The 15,126-nt window shown below is 44.6% G+C and overlaps 2 protein-coding genes across 2 annotated transcripts; both read right to left on the bottom strand.

The window, feature by feature from the left end:
• Window positions 1–2,909: 2,909 nt before the first annotated feature.
• Window positions 2,910–3,269, bottom strand: LOC127394861 (putative small proline-rich protein 5). The gene has a single exon (XM_051641148.1). It carries the CDS (start codon window positions 3,267–3,269, stop codon window positions 2,910–2,912), a length of 360 nt encoding a protein of 119 aa, XP_051497108.1.
• A 4,288-nt stretch (window positions 3,270–7,557) lies between these two features.
• On the bottom strand, window positions 7,558–15,126 carry LOC127394887 (sperm mitochondrial-associated cysteine-rich protein-like). The gene is made up of 2 exons (XM_051641192.1): window positions 14,965–15,126; window positions 7,558–7,680 (listed from the first exon to the last, which is right to left on the bottom strand). Exons 1-2 carry the CDS (start codon window positions 15,124–15,126, stop codon window positions 7,558–7,560), a joined length of 285 nt encoding a protein of 94 aa, XP_051497152.1.

The following is a 15,126-nucleotide window of genomic DNA, read 5'->3' as shown; positions in this document are numbered from 1 at the left end:
TTGTGGCAGGAGGAGCGGGAGCCGTGGCAGGAGGACTCGTAGTCGTGGCAGGACCCGCGGGAGCACATGGTTTGGAGTCTTGGCAGAGCTGTCAGGAGCAAGAGGTCAAGGTGGTGAGAGGAGCCCAGATTCACTTTTCATGTTCCCTCTTGAGCTCCCCAGTGAATTGTTTCTCTCTTTTTGCCTGATCCAGACAGAATTCACCCAAATCTGCCAGGCTTCCTCTGGCTTGGTCCCTGCCAGCCAATGCAACGGGCTCCAGGAGCTGCTCCCAAACCCCCTCTTCCTGGTGAAAGAGCATGGAGCTGTTTTGCCTGAGGGACCCTTCACAGAATCATATCACAGAATTACAGAGTGGTTTGGGTTGGAAAGGACCTTAAAGATCTAGATCCAACCCCCTGCATGGGCAGGGACACCTCCCACCAGCCCAGGTTGCTCCAAGCCCCATCCAACCTGCCCTTGGACACTTTCAAGGATAGGGCAGCCACAGCTTCTCTGGGCAACCTGTTCCAGGGTCTCACCACTCACACTCAAGAATTTCCTCCTCATGTCTAATCTAAATCTCCCCTCTTCTAGTCTTATTTTCCATGTGGCCTTGGACCTTGCCCAGTGATCCCCATTCCTTCATCTGCTGGTCTCCGTGCCGTCCTCAGAGGACCACAAGGGTGCCAGCAGAAGGCATTTAGGCAAGTCCCAGCTCCCAGGAGGTCCATAAAAACCTCTAGTGGAGGTTTCTTCTCTCTCAGCATGAACAGAGACAGTGAAATTGGTCTTACCTTCTTCAGCTACAGGGAGAAGTTTCTGGAAGTGAAGGCGAGCGACTGAGGAGGACGGGGCTGAGGGACCTTTTATATGGCTCCAGAAGGTTATCTCAGATATGAGCCACATCTTGGCAATGACAATTTAATTGTTTCCTCGCTCAACCCCACAGATGTTTGCCCCATCCTATTTGTAACATAGTGCTTTGTCACTTCCATAATCCCTCCTAGAGGGATTTAGGAAGGCTTTTCTTTCCCATTTCCTGGAGTCTGACACTAATCTCTGAGGTGCTAATTACCCTGCCAGTGGGCAACGGGGATTGCATCAGTGACAGAAAGGTCTTCACATCTCAGAAATGCTGACTCCAAGGGTCAGGCTCCTGTTGTGTGCAGGTGACACCTCAGGATTTTAATTTAGGTGTTGCTGGATGCCAAGAGGAAATGGGATTACCAGCTGCAACTCATGGGCCTGGCACGATGCTGGGAAGTCTGGTGTGATCTCTTCTGCTCCCTGATAAGGAAAAAAATAAAATATTTCAGACTCTTCACGTGCTCCTTGACGTGCCAGGTGACTTCTCTGACCCCATCAGATTGTTTCATGTGTATGGAGGGTTATTTAGTGCTTAAAATCAGAGGAAAATATCTGGCGATGAGCTCTGTGCAAGGTATGAGCACGTGAAGTTTTTCTGCTCCTTGGTTTCTCTTTCCCTTCTCTGATTTCCTCCTCACCTGCAGAGATGTCTGGAAAACAAAGGATTCAGAGGAAAGGAGTGTTTGAGTTGAAGTTTGACCAAATATTGGGTGAAATTATGGGCACCAAAACTGGATTTTTAATCCTGTTTGACTCAGTCTTTGAAACATAAGAAAATGAAACCCCTAACTCATCAGCTTTGGAGAATGTTGCCCACCAGAGGAACTGGGGAACTGCTAATGAGGAGCTTTCTCTAAAGAACAGGTGTCTTACAGCTTTTCTTCAGGCTAGAGGTGATATAATTGCTTGTGGTGAATTTTGTGTAGCGACAGGGGATTGCACGAATTCCTCAGGGACATTTTGTGACTCAGTTGCAAGTCCCAAACCAAGAGAAGCTGCAGTTGCCCAGTAGGTGACTTTCTACCTCGTCAAGAGCCTTTCAAAACCTGGGGTGTCCTAAATTACACCCACTCAAAAAATACTTCTGAATCATTCAAAATCCTGTACTGTGTCCAGTTTTGGAGCCCCCAACACAAGAAGGACATGGAGCTCCTGGAGAGTCCAGAGGAGGCCATGGAGATGATCCCAGGACTGGAGCCAGGCTGGGAGAGTTGGGGTGTTGAGCCTGGAGAGGAGAAGGCTCCAGGGAGACCTGAGAGCAGCTTCCAGTGCCTGAAGGGGCTCCAGGAAAGCTGGGGAGGGGCTTGGGACAAGGGCAGGGAGGGATGGGATGAGGGGGAGGGATGGAAACTGGGAGAGGGAGCTGGAGGTTGGAGATGAGGAGGGAATTGTGGAGGGTGAGGGTGGGGAGAGCCTGGGCCAGGTTGCCCAGGGAAGCTGTGGCTGCCCCATCCCTGGCAGTGTTGAAGGGCAGGTTGGATGGGGCTTGGAGCAGCCTGGGCTGGTGGGAGGTGTCCCTGCCCATGCAGGGGGTGGGATCTGGATGATCTTGAAGGTCCCTTCCAACCCAAATCATCCCATGATTCTATGATCCTGCTAGGGAGAATGTGATCTCAAGGGAGTCATTTAGAGGAGGATGTAGAAGAGCATCACTGTTCTTGGCCACCAACTATTGAAGCTCTTTGAGAACCTGAGGAAATCTGAGCAAAGAATCCAGGGAACACAAGGAAGTCTAAAGGAAAAATTGAAGAAATGGAAGGACAACGTGGGTCTCATGAACTGTAAAGTTTTATTTCCCACACCCAGATGAGTCTGAAACAGAAATGCACAGCATAGAGAGATTCCCAACACTAATTATGAGTTGAATAATTAGAAAGGACGTATCCTGAATAATTAGAAAGAATGAGACCTTGCATGCTAATTAAGGGAATGCTTCATCCAGAGTAGCAGTGAAGCACATGGCAGAGGCCCAGGGATTTCAGTGAGGATGAGTTGATTCGTGGTCACAGCGTCTGAGGGAGGAGCGAGCCGGTGGGTCCAGGTCTGGGGCCAGATCCTGCTTAGTACTTGGGGCACGTTGGTGGCAGCTTGCAGATGTTCTTGGTGTACTGGGAACAGTAGGGGACAGAAGGGTAGCAGGGCTGCACAGGGGGGCAGTAGGTTTGCACTGGGGGGCAGTAGCTCAGCAGCTGGGGGTAGCAGGTCTGCACAGGGGGCCAGCAGGGGGTCACGTTGGTGAACCTCTGCACAGGCTCCCTCTGGATGGTGTAATGGCAGGAGGGTCCTGAGTTGTGGCAGGAGGGTCCTGAATTGTGGCAGGAGAGTCCTGAGTTGTGGCAGGAGGAGCGGGATCTTTGGCAAGAAGAGAGGGATCCACGGCAGGAGGACTCGTAGTCGTGGCAGGACCCGCGGGAGCACATGGTTTGGAGTCTTGGCAGAGCTGTGGGGAAGAGAGAGAGACCATCAAGGTGGCACATCAGCCCTGCTGGAACCTTCTGTGTATTCCTTGGCTCTTTTTCTCTAGTGGTCTGGGAAATGTTTGTACCATATGGGATACCTTGTCCCTGACTGTGATACTGCCTTGTCTTTTGGGGATACATCATCCAGCTCTGATGGGATCTTCCACACCAAGGTGGCTTTTAAAGGTAAAATTGACCTCCAAAACTGCACTGACTTGTCTGAGATTCTCTCTCCCTCCATCTAGTCTGGGAATTAATTCTTTGCGGGGTCCCAAAGTCCCTGTGTGTTTGCAGGTCCGGTCCTTCAATTTCTCCTATTTTTCTGCCATCCCATCAAACCACGAGCACCCTTCGTGCAGCTGATATCTTCAGGCACCCAGTCACCAAAAAAAGGGAAGTTCTAAGACAAAGTCAAGGCCTAAACACAGAACTAGTCAGCTACAGTTCCTAGGTGAGCTTCTGCTACTTGATAGTAGATAAATCAGCATAATCCAACTTACCCTTGGCTGGAGCAAGCAAGAGGGAGAGCACCGAGAGCTGATGCTGAATGAAGGAGGACCAGGGAATGACTGTCTTTTATATCTCCCAAAGGGTTGTCCCAGAAATTATGCATCTCTTGGAAATGCTGACAAGGAGTTAAGGAGTCACATTCACATTTATCTTCTGTGCCTAGTTTTGAGCATTTCCAATTTAACAGAGTCAGGAAAAACAATTATGACTTTTTCCTTCACACCTTAATAAGCAACGAATTTCTCAATCTGCTTTCTAAGGGCATTTTGAAGGCAGTTGCAGATTTACATATTAAAAAGGAACCTAACCCTAAAGTTATTAAGTTATTTGTCATTGGGCAACCAGGATTGCATCAACCTACAATTCAAAAGCGTTGACTCTTCTCCTTGCTGCCCCTCGGTCCTCCTGGCAGACCCGGGTTTTGATTGATATGTTTTTTTCCCTGACACAGGGGAGAAGAATTACATGAACTCCACTTGGAGGGAAGTCCTGCTGACCAGCCCCAACACACCTTGACACCCCAACGCCCCTCGACACCCCAATGCCCCTCTACACCTCAACACCGGAGGTGACTCTAGAAGGACGTCCCCACTTCCAACTTTTTCATTCCATTTATGACTCCACCAGCCATCAGCTGTTTCCCCCTTGTGTCGCAATATTACTCTGTTGGCAATCACAGAAACATCCTGGTTGGAAGAGACCTTATAGATCATCAAGTCCAACCATACCCTAACTCCCCCTACCACAACATAATCTACCCGTTCAGTGTTTAAATCATAAGCATGGTATCTATATTTCTTTTAAACACTTCCAGGGATGGTCATTCCACCACCTCACTGTCCAACCACTCCTGGAAGAAGAGGACTTCAAATCCTAAGCAGGAAAGATTGGTGCTGGGAAGTTCCCACCTATTGGCATCCTGTTTTCAGATCCCAAATCGCTTCGGGCTCCCGTTCTTAAGCAGTTTTGTAATTTTTACCCATTGCAGAGTTTCACTGTTTACTACCAAGCTTCTCTCACAGCAGCCCAAGGCTTTACTTTAGGACAATTAAATGGGTAATTGTTCCTTTCCTGTGACTTTAACTCAGGCAGGTGTTCCTTGGGAGCATCTCATGAATCAGTCCTGATGCAACTAGAACAAGGGGGTCCTAAAAGTTGCTTACTGAGTTCAGAAGGGAGCAGCTTTCCCTATTGAGAGGTCTTCATGTCTTCCAGGGTTTATTTTCATGGCAAATTTGGAGCAAAAATGATTTTCTACTCTTGTCAATGTTTTTTTGGGCTGCTAATTCATTATGAATTTGAAAATACATGAGAAAATCATATGGTCGGAAGGGACCTTAAAGATCATCAACCTCCCTGCTATGATCAAGGACACCTCCCACCAGCCCAGGTTGCTCCAAGCCCCATCCAACCTGCCCTTCAACACTGCCAGGGATGGGGCAGCCACAGCTTCTCCGGGCAACCTGTTCCAGGGTCTCCCCTACCCTCATGGTGAAGAATTTCTCCCTGATGTCCAACCTTTATCTCCCCTCATCCAACTTAAAATCATTCCCCCTTGTCCTATCAGTGCCCTCTCTGGTGAAAATGTATTAAAAAACCTGGGAAAACATAGGTTTGTGTTCTGGTTTGTTTGATTTTTAGTTTATTTTTTTAAAGATCAAGACTCAGGAAAAAAAAAAATAATCAAAGTAGCCTTTTAAAGCCAATTCTTGTTTAGGAAAATCTCACCTGCAGCTTTCTGAAAAGCACTGGGGGTTATAAATAATGTAAAAATGATTCATCTAAGTTGCTAAAGTGGTATTTTTTGGGGGGGGAAAGTCCCTTGTAGCAGTTCTTTGTCATGTAGGGTGTATTTATGTCAGCCTTGTGGTGGTTTGAGTCCAACACGACCACAAAAACAGCCCCATGGCTGCTCACTCAGCTCCCCACACACACACACACACACTCTGGGATGAGGAGGACGAAGCTCCCGGGTGGAGAAAAAAGGACAAGGAAGGTTCTTCACCACTTAAAAGTCACGGGCGAAACGGACTCAACTTGGGGAAAAAGACTAATTTAATTTCACACTAAGCAAAGGCAGACAGGGACACAGACACACACAGGAGGGGGCTTGAAGGTGTTACCCCCACCCCTCCCTTCTTCCCGCCCAAATCCCTTTGTTCCCCGTTTCTCTCCCTCCTTCCCCTCAGCGCCACAGGGGGATGGGGGTTCAGAGTCACTTCACAGGCTGGTGGTTCCTGCCGCTCCTTCCTCCTCAGGCAGAAGGAATCCTCACAGTACTCCCTGCTTCCCCACGGGGTCCCTGCCGTGGCAGAGAGTCCTTCACCAACTTCTCCACGAGTCCTTCCCGCCGGACCCGGAGCTGCTCCAGCCTGGGCTCCTCACAGAGTCCCGGGAACAGGCACCTCCCCTGGCCCGGGGGCTCCCACAGCTGCACCACCAGAGCCCACCTGCAGCAAATTAAAGTCCACTGGCCACAAAATCCAAGTCAGCTGGCCAAGTTCCCCCCTCCTGGCACCTTCGGGGAATGTTCCCCCACGTTCCTCCACGCGTGCAGAGGCACAGCTGCCATCTCGCCATGGGCTGCAGGGAAACTGCTGCTTGGGCACCTTCTTCCTCTTCTTCCTCACCAACCACCAGCACCTTCTGCCTCTCCAGCTCAGCTCTTCTCCTTTCAGTGCTCTGCTCAGCTCTTGTTTCAGTCCTTTCGTATGTTAATGGCCCATCTGTTGTCTCTCTGATGGCTCCTTGGCTGGTTTGGAGCAGGGGCAGCTTCTCAGCTTATCCCCAGAGCCACCCCTGGGGCCCTTCCCCCTCTACCAAAAAACCCACCAAACCAAACCAGCAGACAGAGCTAAAATGACTTCAGCTGGCGCTTGGTTGTCTTTGGGAAACCGACGCAGAGAAACCGGCAGTGGCAGAAGGAAGCGAGCGATCCTGTTCCAGAACAGATGTCTCAGCTAGATGGGCTGGCGACTGGGGAGATAAGGATAGTCTTAGGTTGTAAAAAGCCACGAGAGATATCGGGCATTTATTTTAAGCGTGTGCAACTTCCATTGAAAACAGGAATTTGAAGTTCAGCCAAAGAAGGAGCATTAGAGAAGGCCTCTGGGTGTCTTGTTTGGATTTCTTTGACACCTTGAAATGTTTGTAATTCTGAGGCAGAGTGAAAAATTGAGAACGTGGTGCTGCTCGAGTAGGGGCAGAGACAGTCTGAGGTTGAAGAGGGTACAGAGGAGCTCCCTGAGAGGTCTCCATAAATTATCTGCCACAGAAACATGGCTGGATTGATGGGATTTCGCTCCTTTTGAAACTTTGGGATGCGGGTACTTTGGGATAAGGTTGAGAAGAAAAGAATAAGAAGCAGTGAGAAATCAGAGGTCAAGATAATTCTCCAGTGAAGAGGTAAAAGTATGAACAAAACATAAACTCCTTCTATTTTTGGAAATGCATTTTTATTGTCTCATTTGTGCCTTTTGGAGGTTGACACACCATGTGCAAGCAGAAAACATTCCCAGCCCTTCGGAAAAGAACATAAGCTGGGTGGGTCTTGCGTGCTAAATAAATTAAAACAGGCCTGATTTGTATTTTGAAGCAAGTTCTAATCACAGATGAGGTGTTGGAGGATTCAGGGAAACCAAAACTGGGAGAAGAGAGCCCAGGATTCAAGCTTTAGGCATCAAGAGCATCCAAGGGAGAAGCCAGATGGTGGGTCCAGATCTGGGGCCGGATCCTGCTCTTAGTACTTGGGGCATTTTGGTGGCAGCTTGCAGATGTTCTTGGAGTACTGGGGGCAGTAGGGAGCAGGGGGGCAGCAGGGCTGCACCGGGGGGCAATAGCGCTGCACCGGGGGGCAATAACGCTGTTAAAAATTACTCGTTAAATTGACTGAGTAATATTCAGGGTTTTATTGATTCATAGCAAGTAGAAAGCGAGCAAAAGCAGCGCTGGGTGACAGGGGAGTCTGCGCTCCACCACTGCCACACGCTTAAAACAAATCACTAGTCTTTTATACTCTTCTTCTTCCGTATTCTTGTACTTCTGCTTTCCTTTAGTGTTGTACTCTGCATTTTCTTTAGTGCTGTACTCTGCATTTTCTTTAGTGTGGTACTCTGCATTTTCTGCCTCCTGGTAATCCCATATATGGTATGGTTTATATAACATTTTGCTTAATACATACTTATCGGCGGCAAAGCATACATTGTGCAACGCTTATAACATTTTGCTTAGTACATATTTAACAGCGGCAAAGCATACATTGTGCAAAGCTTGGCAGTTTCGCATGGGTGTTTCTCTGTTAGTACTTCCCTTTTCTAACCACAGTATAGGGGTGTTACAAAACTTTTAGTTTATTGATAGTTTAATACACATTATCTGTTTCTAACAATTCCCCCCTTTTTCTTTTTATCCTATGTTATTAAACTATCTCGTCTGCTTCTACAAATCTTCCACAAGCTTCACATCTCCAATCACATCCACAAGGTTGTTTACAATTACATTCGAGATATACATCTTTATAAGTACCACAGGTACAATATGCTTCTGGTACTTTTTGTGGCACTTGTTGATATTCAGCTCTAGAAGTCAAAATCATTAATTTAGTAATATCAAATCTTTCTTTTACGAATTGTAACACATATTTTATAATACATGGTCCAAATATTAATCCTAATAAAACTAGTATCAATGGTCCAGCCAGAGCAGACAAAAGAGTAGTTAGCCATGGTTTTGCACTAAACCAATTTTCATACCATGTTGTACCGGTCTCTAGATCTTTTTTACGTTGGTCTAGTCTTTTTCGAAGTTCTGCCATTGAATCTTGGACTACTCCAGTATAATCTATGAATGTGCAAGGCCACTTCAGAAAGAGACTTGACCGAGGTTGACAATTGATTAATTGATTGTTCTATTCTAATTAGATCTTCATTTACTGCTATTTGTAATGCCTGCATTTGTTCACTCTTAATAATTGAGGCTATACCCGTTCCAGCTCCCACACCTCCTGCAATTAGCAAAGTAGCTAAGGAAATTGCAGTAATTGGCTCTCTTTTTTGTCTACTGAGGCCTTTCTCAAAATGATGCATAACATCTTCCATTGAATGGTACATTAAACGTGGAATGATTATTACCTGAACACAAAATTGAGATACATTAACACGTTGTCACCCCAATATCTGAGCACACCCATTTTGCTCCTGTAGCCGGTATTGCCCACTTGTAGGTTTCTGTAAAGTCATTCCCTGGGTGTCCTGCTTATCCTCACTCCAAGGACATTCTGAGGGATTGGTTCCGTTTGACCATTTAATTTTATCTGATTGTCCTACTGCTTCATAGTAAGGTGGTCTAACATTAAAACATAACCAGCATTCTTTAGTTAAATTTGGCTTGGTGTTGTTCAATGCTAAATAAGACGCTTGCATTATTTCCCACAAGGGGTCTTGAAAGTTTTTATATGGCGTTATCGCTATTTCTGACCTATTTTGTGGATCAGTGTGGTTTCTTAATTCCATAATGGTTGATGAGGGTTTCCATGTACACTGTTAAAGTATAACGTCAATATGGCTAGGGTAAGTCCAAAAGAGCGGAGGCCTGGCCAATTATTTGCTACATTACCACTCCTTTCGGGGCGCTTGGTGTGATCCCATCTTAAATTCTGTTCTCCACATTTTTGTACTCCTCTGTCTCGCCCGTCGACTCGGTTGCTTCGAGCCACGGGGATTATCATCTTCTCGACAGCAGGTGTATTCTTCAGGAGAATATTCGGGGATCGTACCATTCCCTTCAAAAATATCACAAAAGAAGTGGATACTTTTCCTTTTACTTAAAAATGGCCATAAATCCCCACTACTTTTGACACCCTTTCTATAAACATATATGATTGGTTCTTATACATGGAAACAAATTCCTCTTCCACATTTAACAATTTTCCACAAATAATATACAATTAACGATATCACTAATGCTATTATGATTCCTAAAATACACTATACATAAAAAGGTAAGTTCTCAAACCAAGTCCAAATCATTCGGAGCTTATCGCTTTAGTATCAGTTTGGTTTCTCCTGGAGGGCTGATGACCTTCCACTGAGGTGTGGACACAGGTCCTTTTATTCGGCTTGCATGAGTCCAACCACGCTCCGTTGTTCTTACAGCAGTTTCTGTGGTAAGCAAAACAAGAAAAGGTCCTTCCCATTTAGGTTTCAAAGTCTCTTCTTTCCATACCCGGATTAGGATCCAATCCCCAGGTTTTATATTATGTATTTTCAAGTCCAATGGAGGTCTTTGTACTATCAACCCTCTCTTCCATAATTCTTCCCTATGTTTTGACAATTGTGAAATATATACTTCTAAGGTTTGGTCTTGTACCAAAACATTTTCTTGTGGTTTTTCAATATTATAGGGCATACCATATACCATTTCATACGCAGAAATTCCCAAATCAGATCTAGGTCTAGTTCTCAAAATTAATAATGCCATAGGTAAGCATCTTAACCAAGATAATTTCGTTTCAATCATCAATTTGGTTAACACTGTTTTAATTTCCCCATTCAGTCTCTCGACTCTCCCTGAGCTCTGTGGATGCCATGGCGTATGGTAGTCCCATCTTATTCCTAAACATTCCGATAATTTTTTTATAATTTTTAAGGTAAAATGTGGCCCGCGATCGGAGTCTATAACTTCAATCACACCATATCGAGGTATTATGTGTTCGAGCAGCACTTTTGTTACCTGGTTGGCAGTGGTTCTTCCCGTGGGAAAGGCCTCTACATATCTGTATCTCCCTACCTTGGGAAGTTCAGTAAAGTCAATTTGTATGTTTGAAAAAGGCCTGATTGCTGGGGGTTGCCCTCCCAGTTGTCTTTGCCTACTTCTGTTTCGATTTACTTTTTGACACGTTTCACAAGCTTGTGTTATTGTCTTTGCCACGTTGTATACCCCAATACAAGAGTATAATTGTTCGAAATGATCAACTAAAGCTTGAGTTCCCCAATGAGTTTTTTGATGTATTTTTGTCATTATTTTTCTGGCCATTCCTTGGGGTAAAACTTCTCTGCCATCAGGTAACACTTGTTTTCTATTCTGTTCTTTGGCTCCCATAAGACACAATTTCTCTTTTTCCTTTTTACTAAAGCTAAAGTTTTCTTCATTTAAAGCGTCTGGGGTCTCTTTTACCATTAAAAGGGTGGTAGAATTACCAGCAACTCTTCTGGCTTCTTCATCAGCTACATTATTTCCTCTGATTCTGTAGTTCGTGCCTCTTTGATGATCTTTAACATGAACTACTGCTATTTCAAGTGGACCTCGTAAAGACTTCAAAACTCTTCTTACAAGTTCTTCATGAACTAAACCTTTTCCTTGTGAATTTATAAAACCTCGTTCTTCCCAAATTTTTCCAAATGTATGTACTATCCCATATGCATATTTTGAATCGGTGTATATTGTGCCTATTTTTCCTTTTAATAACTCTAAAGCTTTCCAAAGAGCATATAACTCACATGCCTGGTCTGACCAGCTAGCATTTAAAGGTCCTGAATTCATAACTTTGAATTCTCCATTTTCCAATTTAACAATAGCATACCCAGAAAGCCGTTTCCCTTCTACTCTTCTAGATGACCCATCTACAAACAAGATATCCCCTTTTTCCAATTCTTCTTCTTCTAAATCGGGCCTTATTTTACTTTGGCATTCTATTGTTTGTAAGCAATCATGTAGTGTTTCCATGTTATTCTCTCCCTGATATAAAAATTCAGCCGGGTTAGTTGCCCCTACAGTCCTAAGTAACAATTTAGGCGATTCAATTAAAATTCCCTCATATTTTAATAATCGACTATCTGTAAGCCATTTTTCTGCCTTTTGCTGCAATACCCCTCTAATGTTATGAGGTGCATATAAAACTATTTCCCCATGGAAAGTGATGCGGTTTGCTTCTTCCAATAATGATGCTGCTGCTACAATAATTTGTATGCATGTTGGCCATCCTCTGCTTACAGGGTCTAATAATTTCGATAAATATGCCACTGGCTTCCTTTTCCCTGCCCATTCCTGGGTCAAACTCCAAAGGCTGTTCCTCCGTCCGTATTTACAAATAATTGAAAAGGTCTTTTCACATCTGGTAAACTAAGGACTGGTGCTTGACTCAAATCCTTCTTTAAATTCTCAAAGTTCTTTCTATCCTGTAAAGTCCATTTCGGCACATTGTTTTTGGTTAATTGTTCATATAAAAATTTTACTTTTGCACTATAATTCTCTATCCATTGCCTGCAATAGCCAAACAAACCTAAAACCTGCCTTATTTGTCTTTTACTTCTAGGCATTGTCAATTCCAATATTCCTTTAATTCGCTCTGGGTCTATTATTTTTTGTCCTTTAATTAAATAATGGCCTAAATATTTAACTCTTCCTTCTACAAATTGAAGTTTTTCTTCTGACACTCGTAACCCTTTTAATGCTAAAAAGTTAAGCAATTTTATGCTTTCTTCTCTAACTTTTTCCTTTTCACTTTAATCTCTAATTGTAATTCTACTATCAGATCCCGTCCAAGTAAATTAAAATCTGCTTCGGGAACCAACAAGAGTTCACCCACTCCAAATTTGTTTTCTGATTCAAATACTACATCTTTAATTTTATTTACCTTAAAAGGTTCTCCTTTTGCTCCAATAACTTGAACTTTTTCATCAGAAAGTTTGCATCCTTCCGGTAGGTTCCTAACTGTTGATCGTTCTGCCCCTGTGTCTACTAAAAAGGTGAACTCTTGTCTTAGGGGACCTATCTTTAATTTTATCAAGGGCTCTTGGTGACTCCGATCCCCTATAATATAGAGCCCCTGACTATCCTATTCTGCCTTTATCAGTTCCTCATCTCAAATTCGCTCTCGGCAGTTCCTCTTAATATGTCCCTTCTTGCCACAGTAAAAACAACTTCCCTGTTCTTTTCGTTCTACATTCTCTGGCCGCCCTTTTTTTATCCCTTAATCCCCCTGGACGTCCTCTCCTATCTTCTCTAACTGCCACAACCATCATCTTTACCTGCCGTTTAGTACTCTCTTCCTCTCTCCTTACATATACTTTCTGAGCTTCTCTCAACAGCTCATCCAAACCTCTATCCTGCCAATCTTCCAATTTTTCAAGCTTTTTTTTTTTTTAATATCCTCCCAAGATTTAGCCACAAAATGAGTTTTTAATACAGCCTGTCCCAAAGGGCTGTGTGGGTCTGCTCCAGAATACAGCTGCAGAGCTTTCCTCAACCTTTCTAACCATTCGGTGGGACTTTCATCTTTTTTCTGTCTTTCGTTAAAGGCTTTGCTAATGTTCTGTTCACGGGGTACTGCTTCCCGAATGCCTTGGATGACTATAGTTCTTAAATCCCCCATATGGACTCTGTGTTCCGGATTTTGATTGTCCTAATTTGGGTTCTGGAGAGGCCATTTGATGTCGGCTTGTGGCCCTTGGGCATGTCGGGCATCCCATAGTCTCATTCCTGCCCGTCTAATCATGTCTCTTTCTTCAGCGGTAAACAGCTGACTTAATATAGAGCTCATCTCTGTCCATGTATATAAGCTGGGTCCCAAAAACTGATCTAACCTTTCGGCTACACCCAATGGGTCATCTAATAAATTCCCCATTTCAGTCCTCTTAAATTCCCTTAAATCTCCCGAATTTAGGGGAACAGATACATATCCTATTCCAGGTTGGGGTCCTCCCATAGGAACCTCCCTTAGGGGATACACTTGAGCCTGATCTCTTTGACTCCTGGTTTTCCTCCTAGCTGGAGGGGTTATATGATCTGCAATATTAGGCGCATCTGGCACTACTGGAGGTGGTGGTGGTACTGGTGCCGGTGCCGGAGGAACATATGGGGGTAGATTTAATAAAAGTTCCTCCTCTTTTTCTTCTCTCTCCTTCTTTTCTTTTAAAGAAAATAAGAAGGTCTGAGGCTTTTCTACCCAAATTGCTGCATATGCACTCTCCTCTGGATTAAATGGATTCTTACCATTCACCCAGGAATTCAATTGTTGTTTTACCCAATTTTCATCCGACCCATAAACAGGCCAGGTAACTCCTTTCTTTATTTTCTTCCCTCCCCATTTCTTAGTACAATATTCTATCATCTTTTCTTTAGTTTTCCCTGCTGTTCCAGGAAAATACCTCCAATTATCTAACATGAATGAAAGAGGGGTATCCTTGGGGACCTTCCCCATGGGGTTCAAAAGCTTGCTTCCTTCTGCCCCCATCTTCTGGAATATCGTCACACACACTCACTCTCACTCCCCTCGTTCCTAGCCCAGTCCCTCGCGGGAGTTGGGAAACATAGTACTAAAGGGTCCACACTCACTTGGTTCAGTATGTCGAACCTCTCAGTCGTTATATTCCAGGAATCCCGACCCCGCCCGAACGGAACACCTTTTTATACTTACGCAATCCTGCGTCTTCGTCCGGACTTTAGTGCACCAAAGATTAAGGGATCGTTTCCGGTCTCAATTGCTCGCTTTCTAGAATTTAGGTTCGTCGAAGTGGGCGAAAGTGGTCCACTGACCCCGGGGGCCGAGAAACACTCGGGGCGCCTCCCCAGGGGATGGTAGAGCACTAATTTCCCATCCGAGTCACGGCACCAATTTGTTAAAAATTACTCGTTAAATTGACTGAGTAATATTCAGGGTTTTATTGATTCATAGCAAGTAGAAAGCGAGCAAAAGCAGCGCTGGGTGACAGGGGAGTCTGCGCTCCACCACTGCCACACGCTTAAAACAAATCACTAGTCTTTTATACTCTTCTTCTTCCGTATTCTTGTACTTCTGCTTTCCTTTAGTGTTGTACTCTGCATTTTCTTTAGTGCTGTACTCTGCATTTTCTTTAGTGTGGTACTCTGCATTTTCTGCCTCCTGGTAATCCCATATATGGTATGGTTTATATAACATTTTGCTTAATACATACTTATCGGCGGCAAAGCATACATTGTGCAACGCTTATAACATTTTGCTTAGTACATATTTAACAGCGGCAAAGCATACATTGTGCAAAGCTTGGCAGTTTCGCATGGGTGTTTCTCTGTTAGTACTTCCCTTTTCTAACCACAGTATAGGGGTGTTACAAAACTTTTAGTTTATTGATAGTTTAATACACATTATCTGTTTCTAACAACGCTGTACTGGAGGGCAATAGGACTGCACAGAAGGGTAGCAGGGGGTCACACAGCTGTACTTAGGCTGCCTCTGGATGGTGTAATGGCAGGAGGGTCCTGAATCGTGGCAGGAGGAGTGGGACCGGTGGCAGGAGGTTTCGTGGCTGTGGCAGGACCTGCGGGAGCACAT

Source organism: Apus apus, chromosome 27, assembly GCF_020740795.1.
Source record: "Apus apus isolate bApuApu2 chromosome 27, bApuApu2.pri.cur, whole genome shotgun sequence".
In the NCBI taxonomy this organism is placed as follows: Eukaryota; Metazoa; Chordata; class Aves; order Apodiformes; family Apodidae; genus Apus; species Apus apus.
This window is presented reverse-complemented; position numbering and strand designations above follow the sequence as displayed.

Excerpts from the sequence above, each read along its gene's own strand:
- LOC127394861 (XM_051641148.1), bottom strand. The coding sequence starts at position 3,269 with ATGTGCTCCCGCGGGTCCTGCCACGACTACGAGTCCTCCTGCCGTGGA.
- LOC127394887 (XM_051641192.1), bottom strand. The coding sequence starts at position 15,126 with ATGTGCTCCCGCAGGTCCTGCCACAGCCACGAAACCTCCTGCCACCGG. Across the intron at positions 7,681-14,964 it reads TGCAGTCCTATTGCCCTCCA|CGTTATTGCCCCCCGGTGCA; the intron begins GTACAGCGTTGT and ends AATTTTTAACAG.